This window comes from Chelonia mydas, chromosome 10 (assembly GCF_015237465.2).
Source record: "Chelonia mydas isolate rCheMyd1 chromosome 10, rCheMyd1.pri.v2, whole genome shotgun sequence".
In the NCBI taxonomy this organism is placed as follows: domain Eukaryota; kingdom Metazoa; phylum Chordata; order Testudines; family Cheloniidae; genus Chelonia; species Chelonia mydas.
The window spans coordinates 31,198,985-31,217,537 of record NC_051250.2 but is presented as its reverse complement, the minus strand read 5'-3'; the positions used below and the strand labels follow the sequence as shown (position 1 = coordinate 31,217,537).

Here is an 18,553-nt window from a genome sequence, read left to right as displayed (position 1 = left end):
CATAAATAGTGGGAAGGTAAATTGGATTGATATTTTCTTTCTGGCAATCTCTGTTTTAGCGGATATAAGGAAACTTGTTTTTAATTATGTTTTATGTAAGCATGCCTGCTTAAGGGATGAAGATGAACATCAAAGTAGAGATGAGTTTGCAATGTGGTATGCTGGAACAGAAGCCAATTTCATTGTGCCTCCACAGACAGCGGCTTCATGTCAGGGACCAGGGAGATGCTAGTTCCTCTTTATGTGACTGGTGAGATGGCAGCGTTCAGCACTGGGCATCTGCAGAGGGCAATAGAACAAAGACGACAAACTGTAAAGAATTTTGGAGCAGAGTAACACACATGACTCCAGGCTGGAGGGGATGACTCATAAGGGACAGCCAAGGATCTGGAATGTGCAGGAGGGTGTATTGTTACACAGCTATTCCTCCCCAATAGTTCACTAGAGTTAATGGGATGGGATGAGAGTGGTATTTAGGGTGAATCAGGGTCAGATTAACCCAGCGCCAATCATTTTTGTGGGCCCCCATGAGGGCAAAGGAGCATGGAGTGGGGAGGTCGGTTCCCAGAGCAAGGTGCTAGCCAGGGGCAATGGGGCATAGCATGGTGGGGCCGGTCCTGCTCCACCCAGCCCAGTGCTAGGATACTGTATACAAACCAGCAGTTGCCAGATGCACACTGGCCTGCCCAGCCTTGTGCTGCCAGCATGATTCTTCCCCTCGGGGATGGGCCCATGCCATGCCACACAGCTCCTGACTCCCTATGCCCAGCGTCCCCTGGAACTGCTATGTCCAGCAGCCCCCCCACACACAGACCCTCCACCACAAATGCACAGTGGCCTTCACACCACCACCCCTGCCCAGGACCCCCACACACATCCACACCACTACTGCCCAATGCACTTCCCCACAGCCCACCACCACAACTACACAGCACCCCACTCAGACCCCCCACTGCCCAGCATCCCAACACACAGACCTCCCCCAGTGCCCCCCAAGAGACTCCCCACTGGCCAGCAGCCCCCCACACACCTGCAGAGACCCACTTCCTCACACCCTGGCCATGCTCACTGGCCGTGCTGGACGGTGAAGGCGTCTGCCAGGCTGAGCTGGCAGCACGGCTGGGGCCGGTCCAGTGCGAGGGCGGGGAATCACTCTGGCCTCTCGGGAGTGGTGCAATTAGCCAGGGCAAGGTCTGCCCTGGCCCTGGCCAGACTCTCTCAGGACCCACTTGCCTGGAGATAGGGCGACCATACATCCCCGTTTGGCCGGGACAGAGCTTAAAAAGGGAACTGTCCCGGCCATCCTGACTGTTTTGACAAAAACGGGCATTTATCCTGTTTGCTCTTGCCAACTACAAATGCCCAGTTTACCAAAAGTCTGATGCCCTGCCTCCTCCCCCCCACCCCCCCCCAAGCGGGGCGTGGAGGAACGTGTGTGTGCATGTGGGGTGGCGATGCGAGGTGTCAGGCAGCTGGGGGGGAGGGGATCAGCCCCAGCCAGAATGGAGCTTGTGGGGGTTGGGGGCCAGCCCCAGCCCCTGGCAGTGGTGCGGGGAGCTGGGGCGAGGGAGGGGTCAGCCCCTGTCCTGTCCTGGCAGCGGCATGCAGAGCTCAGGGAGGGGGGGAGCTGTGGGGGAGGGGTCAGCCGAATATCCGGAGAGGTAGGGCAACAGGGAGATTACAAAACTGCCGCTGAGAACTAAGTGTTTCCACAGGGCCAGTCCTGTCCTGGAACAGAAGGATTGAATGGTATTTTTCATCTCCAGTGTTTTAATATCAGTAGGCAAGAAGCAGTGGGTAGGTTTAGGGTATGGCAGTTTTAACAATGCCTGACACAGCCCAGAACATGCATGTACTCATCTGGTGAAGTGAATCTGGGCCACTGTGCACAGGCACTGACGAGTTGGACCATTTTCCAATAGCATATGCAAAGCACAGGGAAGATACTGAGTAGACTAAAAGGTTCAGCAGAGAATGGTGAATATGAATGATCATTTGGCGGGCTAGCTAGGCAGTTCTGCTCTGGAAAGTGACCTTGCGTCTCAGTGTTTACTGGCTCTCAGTGACTTTATGCAGCAAGAGGGACTCTAGCGCTCTCATCTTGCCTCTGCCACTGATTCATTGTGTGGCCAAATCTGTAAGGCTAATTCAGTCTGTGCCTCCCTATCAAGGCTGTAAGCCAGGGAGCTAGCATGGAAAATGTGTTGTGTAGCTAGGCCCTCTGTCTCTAGTCCCCATTTCTGAGTGGGAATAATCCCCCTTTGTGTACCCTGGGGCAGTGAGGCAGAATTAGCTACTTGTGCAGTGCTTTGGGGGAAGAGTGAGCCCGTCATAGTGCTAATCACGAGTCAAACTCTAGCAGAGTAGGCTCAGTGGTTTATCTTTCTATGGAAGATAAATGGGGTTTGCTACAATTTCTGTCTCTCTTCTGAGAGATGATGAGACTTTACAAACCAAGGCCCTGCCTGCTTTCTGTAGACATTAAAGCTACCAGATGTTTGCCCTGGTACCCTCAGCCAGAATTTCCATGCTCCCTGCTAAGAACAAACTTCAGTTACTTGGCATTTTATGCAAAATGAGGGACTTAACCAAATCTTCGTCCCTTGCATTTCTGATCTGGTTTCCTAGTTTGAGTTGGAAATTTGAGAGCTAGAGAGCAGTCAAAAATCCACAGGCAGGGCCTGGCTGCTCTCTGGGGCTGTGGATGTTTGTTCTGTATTATTAGCAGGTTCAGAAGGTAGGTCATGCAAGTGTCAGGAGGAGAAAAGGTGAGTTCTTCTGGGCCAGGAAGGTTCCTAGGCTGATGTCCTGGAGGCTAAATTAAACTGTGGCAACATGGGAGAGGCAGAGCAGGTGAAGAATTGGAAGGGAACCAAGATCCAATGAAATGAGCTGTAGCTCACGAAAGCTTATGCTCAAATAAATTTGTTAGCCTCTAAGGTGCCACAGGTACTCCTTTTCTTTTTACCTGTACTCTGTATCCAAAGGTTTTCTTTGAGGTTCCTGCTACCATTTATAGGAAACCTGTGTTTGTGCCCTAGCACTGGTGCATTTCTCATGATAGCAGTCTAGTGCCAATACATACACACCATGGCAGCGTGGCTGGGGTGAGAAGCAGCCCATCAGGAATGATGATGGTTTGGGAGAAGTGGTTTGGCTTGGTGCCTTATATTTCAATAGCACATTAACTGCCAACTAATTAATGCTCTGAGGACTGCTGGAACTACACATAAAAGCTATATGAATGCTTGTGAGAAGTTTTTATCTTGATCAACGTTTATACAAAGAAAGCCACTTAAAATGAGTTATTGCAGATATTTAAAAAAAGTAAATCATGTTAACTGTAAACGATATCCCTGTGCATTTGAGTTAGTTATTTCTGCGCACACAGCGGAGGAGCGAGTGCAAGCTCACCTTCTCTCCTTGCCTTGCAGGCTGCTGCACTATTTCCGAGGACGGCACCACTTGGAGGAGATCATGTATAACGAGAACATGCGCCGCTCCCAGCTGCTCACGCTCTTCGACAAGTTTCGCAGCGTGCTGGTAGTGACCAATCATGAGGACCCTGTGATTTCAGTCTTCCAGTCCCTCTTGAAGTGACTGTGTGGAGTGGGGGAGGGGAACTGCCCCTCTGTCTTCAGCTCCCTTATAGAAATGTTAATAAAGGAGCAGGGTAGCAGCAGCCAGAGGTTCTACCCCTGCCATTGACCTTCCCAGTGCCCCTCAGCAAGTCACCCCTTCTCCCTCCCTTTCCCCATCTGGCTGGGGGATGTTAACCCCAACCTGCTTGTGGAAGGAGCTCTGCCCTCTGTACCCACAAGCTGCATGTGAGTGTGGATAGAGAGGCGCACACAAGTGAAGCTCTTCAGGCTAGTTAGTGCCAGCACGCAGTACTTTCCCCAAGTCCCTGCCAGCGGGCTGGGGTTCCTTGCTTCCTGCGCAGGCTGTGTGCGTGAAGTTGAAAAAACGGTTTACCTTGGTGTTGCTGAATAAATAAAACTGCACTTTGACTGGACATTGGTGCAGGAGAAACCGGTTGCCTCTTTTCAAGCAGCAGAGCAGTGGTTTTGAAAATGTCAGTGGCATCTCCAGCCTAGTCTACACTAGAATCGCTACAGCAGCGCAGCGCGAGTGCTGCTAGTGTAGATGCTCTATGCTGCCGAGGGAGAGCTGTCCTGGCAGCAGCTATGTCCACACCACCACTTAAGTTGGTGTATCTTACATCCTGTAGGGGGGTAGCTTTTTCACATGCCAGTGACTTAAATTATAGTGAAGTAAGTGCTAGTGTGTACAAGCCTTCAGTGTTACTTAGGCACGTAACTGCCTCATGAGGTGCCTAACGTACTTTAACTCTTTCCTGCACCTCTTTTAGGCTCTGAGTGCTTCACAGCGGTTTTGATACGTCTCTGTGCTGCCCCTGTTACTGGTGTGTCAGCTAGCTCAGGGTGGAGTTTGATGCTGAGGGCAGCTAGTACCTTTGCTGCCACAGCTGGAAGAGTGTCCTTGTCCCCACCTTCACAGACTGGGCTTTCTTTCCACTAAGGAACCTGGGTGGCTGTTGGCTTAGCAACTGCAGAAATCAAACAGGAGCATTCGTGGGTGGTGTGGCTGGGGACAACGGGCAGGGAAGCACAAGAGTGAGTCAGGCTGGGTAGGAGATGGCATTGTCACGATACTTATGAACCTCCCTCCTCAGCCCCCCACTCTTGAAGGGTTCTAGCCGTGTAGACTCTCATTGCTTTCAACTAGGAGTAATGCCCACAAAACAAGTCCAATGTTACTTGGAAACCCCAGAAGCGCTTGCTACTGCTGGGAGTGAGCCTGGCTCTCTTAGGCTAACTGCTGACCAGACATCCCACCTTACTCATTTCATTATAACAAAGCACATTTATTATTAAAACAGCTTCCAAACCAGCACCACCCCCCTGGCCTGGTTCCATCAGGTCAGAGCCTGGGGCTGATAGTTAATGAAAGCACAGGCCTTACCAAGAGCCCAGTCTTGGCCAGGCTCCCCCCACACCTCTATTCTGCAGCAGCTTGCTCTCTCTCCATCTTCTTGTCCACAACACTCACACATTTGTTCCCTCGTATATAAAACCTCAGCGGTTTCTGTGCCCACTCTCCACCGTAGCTGACACCAATTCTGGCTGCAGTCACCAGAGCCTGCTCTCCCAGTGCTTCTGAGCCAGGCTCCATCCAGACTGTTGTGTCATGAGCCAGGTCCTTTTGGTCAAAGCTCTTGTTAATAGCAAGCGCTTGACAGAGCTTGGAGGGCCCATTGCACAGCTGCCAGTCCTTCAGGGGCTTGGCTGATCCTTTCCTCCGAGCACTTCGCAGCTGCCTCATGGTGTCCAGGCCCTGCAGAGGTTCCAAGGACCGGAGCAGGACTGCAGCCCCTTCCCCTGTGGAACAATAAGAACTTGCATGAGCATGGGCTCCCTACAGGGGCCTCTCACCACAGGCTGGCTGGGCCACATGTTACTCTGTGCAGGAGGTTGAGAGCAATACAGAACTAATTCCAACCCTCAGAGAAATCCTACATACCTCCCCACCCTTCTATTAACTGGTACCCATTGGTCAGCCGATCAACTCAAGGGACAATAGTCTATCAATGGTACTGCGCTCCAGTATAGCATGCCTCATGCTCTTCAGTGTATTCATCCCCACCACACCCTCTGAGTGCTGTTAGCCCTGTTTTATCCATGGGAACTGAGGAGCCAAGAACCAGACTTTTAAAGGAGTTAGATGCCTACATGGAGTGGGGCCTGTCTCCACTGAAATCAATGGATGTATGAAAATCACTAGGAGTTTAAGTCCCTTTAAACATCTGACCCTTAGTGACTGCCCATGGTCACACAGGAAGGCTGTGGCAGAGCAGGGAAGTGAATGACCAGCTGCCAAACGCCAGGCTTGTGCTCAGATCATAAGACCAATCTTTTCAGACTCCAAGGCTGAAGTGATCTCAGGTCAGCTTTGTCACAATCACTGATTGGGGAGAGAGGAAAGGGCAGTGAACTCCCTTCCCCTGTTCTGATTGTCCAAACTCTCCTTGGCTCAGTCTGTTTCATCTGTAACCATGAATTTCAATCTCCAGCCAGCTTTTCCCTGACCTCCTTCCTAGCATTAGTGTTTAAGGGAGTGACATGGGCTGAGTTCTCTCCAGGAGGTGCTCAGAGGTCCACAGGTTTTCCTGTGTCAGCACAGCACTCTGGAACAACTGCCACATGTGAGTTCAAGGGTGGGGTAGCTGGAGCAGCTCCCCAAAACCCATAGATTTGTATTCACACACCACAGGGCTGAGTGCACCACCTCCAACCAGCCCTGGAGGAGGGGGATCAGGACACAGCAAACTGCAACGGGGCACTTGCATTCTAACCCCTGACCAAGGGCTATAGTCCATAGACCTAGCTTAGAGGTATTTTACTGAGCAGTAATGCAAGAAGCCTGCACAGTCTATACCCTGTGAGCTATCTGGCTTAAGCAGCATAAGGCTTTCAGGCCTAACAGCCTTCGCATACGTGAATTGTCCAACAGTGACAATGAGTTATCAGGGAAGTGGAACTAGTTTGCTTTAGGGGATTTTTGTATAAAATGACACCAGGTACCCACAGACAATCAAACTGATACAAACTTTGGATATTGTAGGACAGGACATCTGCAAATGCACAACCACAACCTTGTCTTGGCAATGAAACTGACATATATGATGATATCAATAATATTAATGAGATCATTCATATACTAACCTATAGAATAAGGACACCAGACATTATTAGGGTTAAGAAGTCAGTTATGGACCAAGTGGACCTGGCCTTTATATGAATATTCATGGTAGCCTCCAGGACTTATAATAGGCCCAGTCACCATGTAAACCTTGAGATCTTGACCACTGGACTCGCTTGGTGTGGAACACCACCTGTTTCCCACCACTAGGACTCTATGAGAAGGGTGTGAGTATGTGTCAAGGATGGTGCTGGAAACCAGCTTGGTTTTAAATTACAGCTACTTTCTCATTTGGTTCAGAACATTTGTATTTTTACTAATTGTGCTAATACAAATATTTAAAGCTTTGGTTTGCCCTTAGTGCATAGGTGGGCAAACTACGGCTTGTGGGACTGACCTGCCCAGCCCCTGAGCTCCCAGACTGGGAGGCTAGCCCCCAGATCGGAAGGCTAGCCCCGGCCCCTTCCCCTCTGTTCCCCCTCCCCTGTAGTTATGCCGCCACATGGGCAGCATGGCTTGCACCCGCCCACCTCTCAGGCTTTCCAATAAGCATGTCCTGCAGCTTTGAGCAGCATGGTAAGGAGGCGGGGGTTGGATAAGAGGCAAGAGGTCCTGGGGGGCGGTCAGGGGACGGTTGGATGGGGCAGAGGTTCAGGGGGGCGGGGAGCAGGGTTTGGATAGGGGGTGGGGTCCTGGGGGGGCGGTCAGGGGACAAGGAACAGGGGGGGTTGGATGGGTTGGGAGCTCTGAGGAGGGCAGTCAGGGGGCGGGAAGTGGGAGGGGGCAGATAGGGGGCAGGGGCCAGGCTGTTTGCAGAGGCACAGCCTTCCCTACCTGGCCCTCCATACCGTTTCGCAACCCTGATGTGGCCCTCTTGGATTAAAAGTAATAATTAATACATTAATTATTTTTGGGAAAATATGGTCCAGTACAGATCCCCGATTTGCCTTGTATTATTAGAAAGAAATAAGTCTCTCGCCAGTTCTCTCAGCCTGCTGAATTTGTGCTAAGTGAAGCAGCCCTGTTAGTTTGCAAGGTCTGTGCTAATTGTAGAAAAACATTCAGAGACAAAGAGTTTGTCCTAAAACTGATAAGGTAACATGTTACAAATGTTTTTTTTCTGAATTCAGGAACAAGATTTGTTGTTCCTCCACTTTTACATTCCTATCTTGCTTGTTTTCTTTTCATGTGTGACAAGTGGCATGGATAGATTCACTGGAGTCTGTCATGCCCCAATGATTTGAGAATAGTTATGTTAAGTGAAATAGGATGTGATTGTAAATGTATGTTTGAATGAGTAATAAAAGGTTGAAGTGCCAGCCTAATAAATAATAACTACCCAGGAACATTCGGCCAAAGAATGCGCAGGATGGAGATAACCAAATGACCCCGTAGGGCAAACCGGAATCCACCCCCAACTACCCCAAGGACGGAGAGGCCGAAGAACCAAAAGATCAAAGAACAAGATAACAAGCTGTCACTGCTGTGCCATCTGCATGATGGACTATCATTTTAAACGTGAGAACAGTGATTGATTATCACTTCAAATCTGAAAACAGCATGACGAAGCAATCCATGACCTATGGATTTGAATGAGGATGAATTCTTATAAAGGCAGACCCTAAAAACCGAGAACTTTGAGTCTGGTTCTGCAACCACCGTCCAGGAGCATCAGATGCGCATCTGACAAGACTCGGCTCCATCCTCATGTCCAGGCCAGTGGCTTAGCAAGAGCAACTCTAAGACTGGTAACTATGATGATAACCTTGCAGAACCTGTGTGTGTATGAATGAATGAATGTGTAAATGAATGTGAAATTGAATGGAATGTTACAGCTATAACTGACTGCTTACTATGATTCTTTCTGTATTCACAATAAATGTGGCATTTTGCCTTATCCCCTTTAATAAGATCCTGCTAGTTTTTGTTTTATTGGTATAACAGCCCTTGGGCCAAAAAGTTTGCCCACCCCTGCCTTAGTGTGTCGTTGTGCACATCGAGGTTCCCAACCAGACACAACTAAATCTGAACTGTGTGGTGTCTGGTTCTGGGACTAGAACCTTTCAACACTCAGAGAGTTCATTAGTGACTAACTGGAAATTCTTAACAGTCAATAGAGTCAATAACCAGCCAACAAATTAGGCAACAGGGCCCCCAAGGCAGAATCATCTGGCGACCTGTGGAAAGTAAATGCAGAGGAAGGCTCTAATTCCCCACAGGATTTCTGCAGCTCCGACTTGGGTGCTGCCCTCCAGACCGTACCCTGAAAAAGAGAGGCACCGAGAACTGACTGGTCCCCCTGGCCCTCACTAGCGCAGGGAGCTGTAAACACATAACACTCCCTGTACTGCTGGCCACCCAGGGACCCCTCATCTCCAACATCTGCAAAGCCAGTAATGCCGACTCCACAAGAATTCTCTCCCCTCACACACACTCAAGGCAGCCTGAACCATCTGGAGCCAGTCAGGGCCTAGTCCTCAATCGCCTGCTCTCACAGACGCAGCAATGCCTTCTCCCTCACGAGGCCCAGAAGGGCCTCCAATTGCTGTTCTAAATATAATGCTGCGCTCTGAACCCTAAGACAGTAACACTGGCATAACGATTGTGTGTCCCAGGAATATCATCCATGCCAGAACTGTGCCACAACTACGATCAGTTATGAGGCAGTTCTGACCCACCCAGAAGCAGAGCAGCCACAGATCAAACCGTGGAGCCTAGAACCAGTTGTCAAAAAGCAATTTCATCTTCTCTACCTCAAAACAGGATTAATGGCAAATTTCTCAGAGTGCCTTTATACCCCACTCTTCCCACCCTGCATGCCCACCCCCTGACCTGCTGCTGCTGCTACAGAAAAGATGAATAGCCAGAGGACAGGTCAGATTCAGAGCTTTGGACTGATGAATCACACTGGCACTAAGTGTGAGTCAACACTGTGATGCTGTTGCAAAAGAAGCAAATACAAATTTAGGTTGCATTAGCAGACACAGCATGCAAGTCACAGGAGGTGATAGTACTACTCTACTCGGCACTGGTTAGGCCTCAGCTGGAGTACTGTATCCAATTTTGGTCACCAGTATATAGAAAGGATGTAGAGAAACTGGAAAGGGTCCAGAGGCGAGCAACAAAGATGATCAAGGAGATGGAATGCAAGCCATATGAGCAAAGGCTGAAGGAACTAGGTATGTTTAGTTTGGAAAAGAGGAGATCTAGGGGGGACATGATAACGGCCTTCAAATACTTGAAAGGCTGCCATAAAAAACATGGAGAAAAGTTGTTCTCTCTTGCGACAGAGGGCAGGACAGGAGGCAATGGGTTCAAACTACAGCAGAGCAGATTTAGATTGAATCTCAGGAAAAACTTCCTGAGGCCTGGTCTACACTGGGGGGGAGAGGGGACAGAACAGTCTAAGTAACGTAGCTGAAGTCAACATACTTAGGCCTACTCACAGCGGTATCTTCACTGCAGTGAGTCGACTGCTGCCGCTCCTCCGTCGACTCTGCCTACGCCTCTCGTGGCGCTGGAGTACAGGAGTCGACGGGAGAGCGCTCAGGGGGTCAATTTATCACATCTAGACTAGACATGATAAATCGACCCCCGCTGGATCGATCGCTGCCCGCTGATCCGGTGGGTAGTCTAGACATACCCTAACCGTAGGAACAGTAGGCCAATGGAACAGACTGCCTAGGGAGGTTGTGGAATCTCCTTCACTGGAGGTTTTCATCTGTCTTGGATGGTTTAGACAACAAATCCTGCATCTTGCAGGGGGTTAGACTAGATGACCCTTGCAGTCCCTTCTAACACTATGGTTCTGATTCTAAGTACTGCAGGAATTTTCCATTCTCTTCCTCGTTTCCATTCAGACTCAGACACACTGGCTCCCCTGTACTTCATGGGGCACAAGTGTGACCTGAGGAGTCATTGGGTCAGGTTCCCCGTTGCCCTGCACATTGCACAGAGTGAGTGTGAACCCACTCTGCACTAGTGTGAATGACACGCATGGTGCAAAGCAAGAGGCGAGCCCAGTGCTGTGCATGGAGTAGCTTCTGTACTTGGGGATTACATCTGATGCTCTGCAGGGCAGATCACAGGCTGACTCTTGCACTGGCCTCTGCAGAAAACAGAGCCAATGGAAATAAATGTGTTGGCCCATGAGAAAGGTGTGTGAACAGGACAGGATCCTGGGGTGGGGAATGGCGGCCTAGCCCTGCACGAACAGAAGATTTTGGCAATAAAGCCAGCATAAGTGGCCACAGGAGCTTCACACCAGCACACAAAACCCCTTCAACATATGGATGGCAGGAGAGAATGCTTCAAAACTCAAATCATCCGGGAAATGCGGTCACTGATCTTTTGGTGTCTTAGTTCATTCTCAGGGCATTCTGGGAAATCTCACTCCTTACAGACTTTGCATCGAACACATTTTCTTGAACTCCTGCAGCTCTTCCCGATACTGGGAAAACAGCCCTGAACAAAGCATAACCCAACCCTAAGTGGAAACGAGAGTGCTACCCAGATATTTTCCATTTTGATGGTAAGGAAGGTTCTGTCTGTGACCCTGAGTGGGCGAGCAGAGACCAGTTGTGTGCGTTTTTCCTACACATAACACTCCCTGTGCTGCTGGCCACCCACAGAATTCTTTATCTCCAACATATGCGTGCTCAGTAATGCCAGCTCCACAATAATCTCTCCCTCACAAGCTCCAATCAGCTTGAAACATCTAGAGCCGTTCAGGGCCTAGTCCTCAATGCCTAGGTGTCTCAGTCCAGCAAAGGCTTCTCCATGGCACTTCCTAGCTTCATAATAGTCTCTGATTTCTCTTCATGCTCTACATGAGTCTAACAGAGCACTCCCTAAAATTTCTGTCCGCAGCACAGTGGGATGTGTTTAGTAGAGAACACAATTTGCTGAGTTGTGGTGTGTGTTTTGTGTTGGACTCATGATGTCTCTGTTGCTCTCCATCCAGCCGGGTAAAGTCAGCAAAGCGATTTCTGACAGACATTAGCAATTTGTTGCATTTCCGTGATGGGGGTGCCTAGGACGTGCTGGTCTTGCAGCACAATCCCTGAAAGCTAAGCATTCAGACGGGAGCTTTCCTAGCTTACCCTCAGACACGCTCAGAGACAGAAATTCAAGCAAAGAAATTCCAAGCAAATACTAATTACACCAGCTCCTTTTGTTCCTTGTTAGTGACTGTGGTCACCATCTGGAATCAATCTACGTTCCTTGGGGATTTCCTTAAAAACAATACTGCTTTTACACAGAGATTACTGAGGCTCAGGTCATCCCCTCCACTAACATGAACAATGGGATTTGAACCACATGGCACTCCCTTAGGGCAGAGCAGGGTGTGCTGCCTCCGAGAGATCCCCTGGAAGTTCCTCTATGGCTGTACCCCATTGGGACCAGCACCCACAGGCTACAGTGGCAGATGAGAGGGGGTGATGATGAGAGCCAGGCACTGCAGCACAGTCCTTGGCCGACCTTATGGGTACCTTGCTGGAAGTTCATGCTGGGTAGCAGGTCTTTCCCCCACTGTGAGTCAACAACTACTGAAGACTCAGACAATGGCAGGAGAGCTCCTGCAGAAGAGTCCACAAGGCAGACGGAGGGGGCCGTGTGGCTGACCTCTGCCTCCTCCCACTTTTCTTGTGGATCCCCAGGATCTGGGCAAATGGGAACCCATGTCCCCAGTCCTCACTGCACCTAGCAGCTGCTTTTCTAGACATGCAGGATGCTCTCGCCCCCAAGCACGTGTATTTCCCCCCACAAGAACAGATAAACCCTTTGAGGCGCAGTACAGGCTGATGCTGTGCCTGCCAGAGAGCTGGAATCTCCCCTCGCTAACCCCACAGCCACCTCAGTCCACACACCCTGGAGCCCTGGCTCCATCAGCTGGCTTTGTCATTTCCTTGGCATCTATTTGTAGAATAAGAACATAAGAACGTCCATACTGGGTCAGACCAATGGTCCATCTAGCCCCATATCCTGTCTTCCGACAATGGCTGGTGCCAGGTGCTTCAGACGGAATGAACAGAAGGGGGCAATTATGGAGTGATGCATCCCATCATCCAGTCCCAGCTTCTGGCAGTCAGAGATATAACGACACCTAGAGCATGGGGTTGCATCCCTGACCATCTTGGCCAGTAGCTACTGATGGACCTCTGCTCCATGAAATTATCTAATTCTTTTTTTAAACCCAGTTATAGTTTTAGCCTTCACAACACCTCTGGCAATGAGTTCCACAGGTTGCCTGTGCGTTGTGTGAAGAAATATGTTTGTTTTAAACCTGCTGCCTATTAATTTCATTGGGTGATCCCTAGTACTTGTATTACACGAAGGGGTAAATAATAATTCCCTATGCACTTTCTCCACACCATTCATGATTTTATAGACCTCTATCATATGCCCCCTTAGTCATCCCTTTTCCAAGATGAACAGTCCCAGGCGTCTTAATCTCTCATATGGAAGCTGTTCCTTACCCCAATCACTTTTGTTGCCCTTCTCTGTATCTTGTTCAATTCTGATATGTCTGTTTTGAGCTGGGGCAACCAGAACTGCATGCAGTAGTCAAGGTGTGGGCGTACCATGGATTTATATAGAATGAGAGCAGGCCATCTACACTGCCTATTCATCAGTGGTGCAGGCCAGAGCAGCTCGCTCCAGTATGGAGGTGCTAGCTATTTACATCACGTGCCTATGCAAAAAGCCCAACTCTCAATACAAGGAGTAGAGTCAAAGACAGAGATAAAGCCTGGAATCCCAAAGCAATGAAGATGCCAGTTCACTTTCTGAATAGTAGGAGACCAGGAAGCTGTAGTGGTCAGCACCCCCACGAAGCAGCTACCTGTTCTTTCCCAGGGAATAGCTCCAGCTCTCATTCATGGAAATAGCTTTTGGCTGCTAGCAAGAATAAAATACTCCTTCCTTGATGACGCTCTGACTCACCGCTCCTAAAGTGTCTCCTTTTATGTGCTTGTCTGCAATACGAAAGCTACAGGGAAATGCATGCATAGTGACACAGAGCCTCTGGGGGGGGGAAATACTGGTGCCCTGGATTTTATCAGCATATTCATCCAGATCTGGCAGCAAGGCAGCTACACAGGCAAGTTCAGGAAAAACTAGATGCAGGAAAGCCAAGGAAAAGCTGGATGTAGCATCTGGGATAAGACGAGAGCCCAGTGTAACTCCTCTGGGCACAGGGAAGGCTGTTTGCATTAGGGTTATTTTGCTGTTGCCGGGATATATTGTATACTCAAGAACGTTAACAGGTATCTGCCAGACTTTTCAATAAACTTCCTCCCACTCCCCGCCTATAATTTCTCCAGCAGCAGCTGTGCACCTCCATCAGAACACAGAGTAACTAGTTCCTGGGGTGGGCTGGGAACCTAGCCCAGCAACGTGCAGGCCATAAACTGGTAAAGCCCCATATGAAGCAGATTTAGATTGGTAAAGTCCACAGAGGGTTTCATTCTCTCATCAGAGTAAAGAGCATCTGTAAATCCCCATTGACTAGTTATGTTTTCATGAATCTAAAGATATAATCAAGATACACAAAAGCACCAAAATTTGAGCTCATCTGAACAAAGCCTTCAGCAGTTCCAGCATCCTATACCATGACTTCTTGTTCCAAGGGACAAAATGGCAAAGCATCAAAGAATCCAAGGCTGCCACTCACATGCTTACAAAGCTTCTTGTCTCCAGCCTCCCACTGGCCAGAGCAGCCATCGCCAACATTCTACCTCTGAGCTGACAGCAAACACTGAGGTCATCAAAATACCAGCGAGCTGGAGGAACTGTACTAACTCATGAGAGTTATGGGGATGAATGTAACAAACATTCAACAAACCTACAACTGCCTTTTGAGTGGGAGGGACTGGGATTCTTCCACTGAGTCATTTAAGCTCCATAACTCTCCATATAATTGCTGTTAGACCAGAAAAAAACAACAACAGATCCCACTGGAAGCTTGGGACCCTGCCTGGATAGTCCAGAAAGTCCTCGTGTCAAATGCTCTCCTGTCTTTGTCCATTTCAGGAGTTACTGTGGCCAAGTCTACAGTGGAGAATGTTGCTGGTTCAACTATACCATGGTAAAATACTATAGGCATAACGGTACACTAGACCAGCAAAGCACTCCTACTGTGGAGTAAAGCTATACTTCTGCAGGTACGATTCACTACACCCTCGTCCCAATCCCCTGAGCAAAACAAGCTATACCAGTAAAAGCGCCATTTTGCTGGTACAACTATGTCCACACAAGGGGTTTTTGCAGGCACAGCTCTGTTGGTCGGGGGTGTGATCCCTGACCAACAGAACTGCATCAGCAGAAGCCCCTATGGTAAACACCATTATACCGGCATAACTGACTTTTACCAGTATACATACTTTTCACAGAATCACAGAAATGTAGGGAAGGGTCCTCAAGAGGTTGTCTAGTCCAGCCCTCTGCGCTAAGGCAGGACCCAATAAACCTAGACCATCCCTGACAGGTGTTTGTCCAATCTGTTCTTAAAAACCTCCAAGGACCGGAATTCCACAACCTCCCTTGGAAACCTATTGTGCTTAACTGTCCTTAGAATTAGAAAGGTTTTCCTCTTATCTAACCTAAATCTCCCTTGCTGCAGATTAAAACAATTACTTCTTGTCCATCCTTTGGTGGACAGCACTTAACATATTTGAAGACTGTTATCAGGTCCCCCCTCGGTCTTTTCTCAAGACTAAACATGACCACATTTTTTAACCTTTCCTCATAGGTCAGGTTTTCTAAACTTTTATCGTTTCTGTTGCTTTCCTCTGGACTCTCCAGTTTGTCCACATCTTTCTTAAAGTGTGGTGCCCAGAAATGGACACAGTGCGCCAGCTGAGGCCTCCCAAGTTACCTCCTCTGTCTTACACATGGCATTCCTGCTAATATTATCTCACACTGATATTAGCCTTTTTTGCAACTGCATCACACTGCTGATTCATATTCAATTTGTCCCCCAAGATCCTCTTCAGCAGTACTACCACCTAACCACTTATTCCCTATTTTCTAGTTGTGCATTAGATTTTTCCTTCCTAAACGTAGTACCTTGCACTTGTCTTGGACTTCATCTCATTAATTCTAAATATACTAATTCTCCAATGTATCAAGGTCATTTTGCTGGCTTTGTAGCACAAGACTTGGCCTTACAGAATATAATGAAAACAGTGGAGGACTCTTGTTCACTTTACATTGTAATAGTCAGCACCCAGTGCCAGTTCTACAGGACCAGAGTCCTGTCCACGCTGAGTTCATCCTTGGGGCAGCTAAGGAAAGCAGCCATGGGGGAAACGTATCTAAGCTCTAAGTCACCTCTCTTGGCCCCTGACCCTCACCTACCCAACAGCCAAAATGGCCTCCAGTGTAATTTAAAGCAATTTAAGGGCTCTTTTAAATTACATTTGCTGCAGCAATCCCATGGGGCCTCCTGTGCCCAGCCCATCCCCAACCCAACATATGCCCTACCTGGAGGGGGCTTTGAGGGAACAGGTGACACAGGATCACCACAGCACCTTGCCCCCTGCCCAACAAAGCTGCACCCCATTCTCACTGTGCCAAAAATTCTATATAGGGACTGCTATTCATCCAGTCCAACGGGACCTCCATCGTGGCCTGTATAGCAGCAACGATACCTGGAGTAACCGCTGCCTGTTGGCAGAGCTCACCCTGGACTGCCTTCTCCTCCTTTCCAGCAGCACAGGCACAAGGAGATAGGCTAACAATGCATTTGGGGGGTTTTTGGGAATAGCTGCCTGAAGTTTAAGCAATAGAGTGAGGGCCTGTCTACACGGGAGAGTTGTACTGCTTTCGGCCTAGCTAAAGCGGTATGGCCCTCATACTGTGAGCACGTATCATCAGTACAAAGGTGCCTTATTGCAGTACAGCTATTCCCACACGGGAAGGGGAAGAACTTTACTAGGATAAAAGTCACCTTTACACAGCTCACTGTCCACTCTGTGGTGGTTACCAGTGTAACTATTTGGTTAAATCAATCAATCACCCCAACCAGAAATAGTTCTATAAGTGCAGACCAGGCCTGAGAGGCTGAGACAGCAAGGTAGTGACATCCTTAAGGGGGATGAGTTCAGATTGTGTGTGAAGCAGCAACTTAACTGGGTGTTTCCTGGCTTCTTCACACAGGAGTATGGGAATAGGAAGAGCACAGAGAACAGGAGGCACTGTTATGCAGCAACAGCCTTAACTGCACCTTAGCGAAGTTCTTTGTAAGTGATTTCCATATTGTAGTTCCAATTAGCTTAGAGAAAATGAGCATTTGTTCCCGTATTGCCCAGCTCCTTGCCAGACTTTCCTGTCAGTTCAACTTCCCATGACTCTCTGCAGTTAGGGATTAGGTCATTCCAGTTGTTATGAGTCACACTGTGTCAGACTCAACAAGATCACTGTATGATCAGTTAATGAGATTTTTGTTGTCAGTGGAATGGCTCCAAGAAGTCCTCCCACTGCTCTCATTCAAATGCACCCTTGGGACCCTTGACACAAAGCTGAACTTTACTAAACCCATTAGTGTTTTATCATAAAAGTTTGATGCTATGGGTTAGGGGGGCTGAAAGTACTTTTGACTCATTGTTTCAAACTGACCTCCCTACACCTCAGTTTTCCTCATCATCAATTGGCAATGATGAGAATTCCCCACCTGACAGGGAGCTAGGAGCTGGAGTTCATCTATCTTCGTAAAGTACATCAATGTCTTCGGAAGGAAGGACCTGAATGAACAATAAATTATTGTTTTTATAATAATCATCTCTTTGTTTCATCTCATCAAGCCCTCTGTCCTGGGCACTCCCTGAATTAAGAGAAAAAGGAGTCTGATAATATTTTGGGGGAGTCTTTTCCTAAAGTGAAAATATGCTGCACTGAAAAGTTTGTTCTATTTTTCACCTCCCTCATCCTTCACCTCATAGAGCCTTGATAAAGTCAGAGATTTCAACTTTGGCAAATTCCCAGACAGCCACAGCCCAAACAGGTTTGGTTTATTGTTGTTTCACTTCAGATGGATACACAGCATCCTCATGAGCAGTAACCACCGAGATGGTTGAGAGATTCCAGAGTTTTCTCTGAAGAAGCTGTGACAGCCGTTCTCTCTGTACAATGTACATAGGAAAGCCCTAAGTCTTTGCTTAGGATTCTAGTCCACTGCAGTTTGTTACATATGTTTGAAGTTTTTAGAAATCTCCATGAGGTTAGCAGAAGGGGAGAATCCTCAACAGAAAGAGCTGAGGAACAAGAAAGAGAGGAAAATCCCAGCAGGGTCATCCCTCTCCTAATTCAGAAATTGACCCAAGATATCCTCCAGCGGCACAGAAGAACACCCCAAGAGGTGCACAGTGTAATACGTTGTTTTGGAACAAGTACATGCAGCGATGAGAGACAGCCTGCTTAATAATGTTTTACTGTAACTCATAAGATCTAATACCAACTCCATAAAGTGCAAAAACTGGCTTGAGCAGTCTCCATCTTGGAAACTCCAGGCAGAAAACTTGCCTCTTTTCCCCCCAATTGCTCCCATTGCATTTGGCAAAGACTGGTTCTTCTCCCCTGTCTGTAGTGTTTGTGATATATACCGGCCCACGCGAGTCCTGCGTGCATTTTGGAAAAAGAAGAAAATCCCAAGAAAATGGAGAAAGTCCATGCTAGTACTGATATACAAACAAATAGGTGACATGCATGACTGTTCAGAATGCCAAGGAATCAATCTGCTGTCCCACTGCATGAGAACATTAGCCGCATTCACTGAACAGCAGAGCCAATTTTAGGAAAGGAGCAGTTTGGTTTTAGAAAAGGAAGTGGA

General features: G+C 48.4%; 2 protein-coding genes across 22 annotated transcripts in view; one reads left to right on the top strand and one right to left on the bottom strand.

The window, feature by feature from the left end:
• NPRL3 (NPR3 like, GATOR1 complex subunit) overlaps positions 1-4,015 on the top strand; it is a 101,697-nt gene extending 97,682 nt beyond the window's left edge. For all 21 annotated transcript variants that reach the window (XM_037911148.2, XM_037911151.2, XM_043524420.1 and 18 more), the window contains one exon: positions 3,435-4,015. In XM_037911148.2, coding sequence (XP_037767076.1) covers positions 3,435-3,547 — 113 coding nt within the window. In that variant the 3' untranslated portion in view covers positions 3,548-4,015. The remainder of the gene's footprint in view (positions 1-3,434) is intronic.
• An 852-nt stretch (positions 4,016-4,867) lies between these two features.
• MPG (N-methylpurine DNA glycosylase) overlaps positions 4,868-18,553 on the bottom strand; it is a 42,729-nt gene continuing 29,043 nt past the window's right edge. Inside the window, exon 5 of the mRNA XM_043524425.1 lies at positions 4,868-5,402. Coding sequence (XP_043380360.1) covers positions 5,023-5,402 — 380 coding nt within the window. The 3' untranslated portion in view covers positions 4,868-5,022. The remainder of the gene's footprint in view (positions 5,403-18,553) is intronic.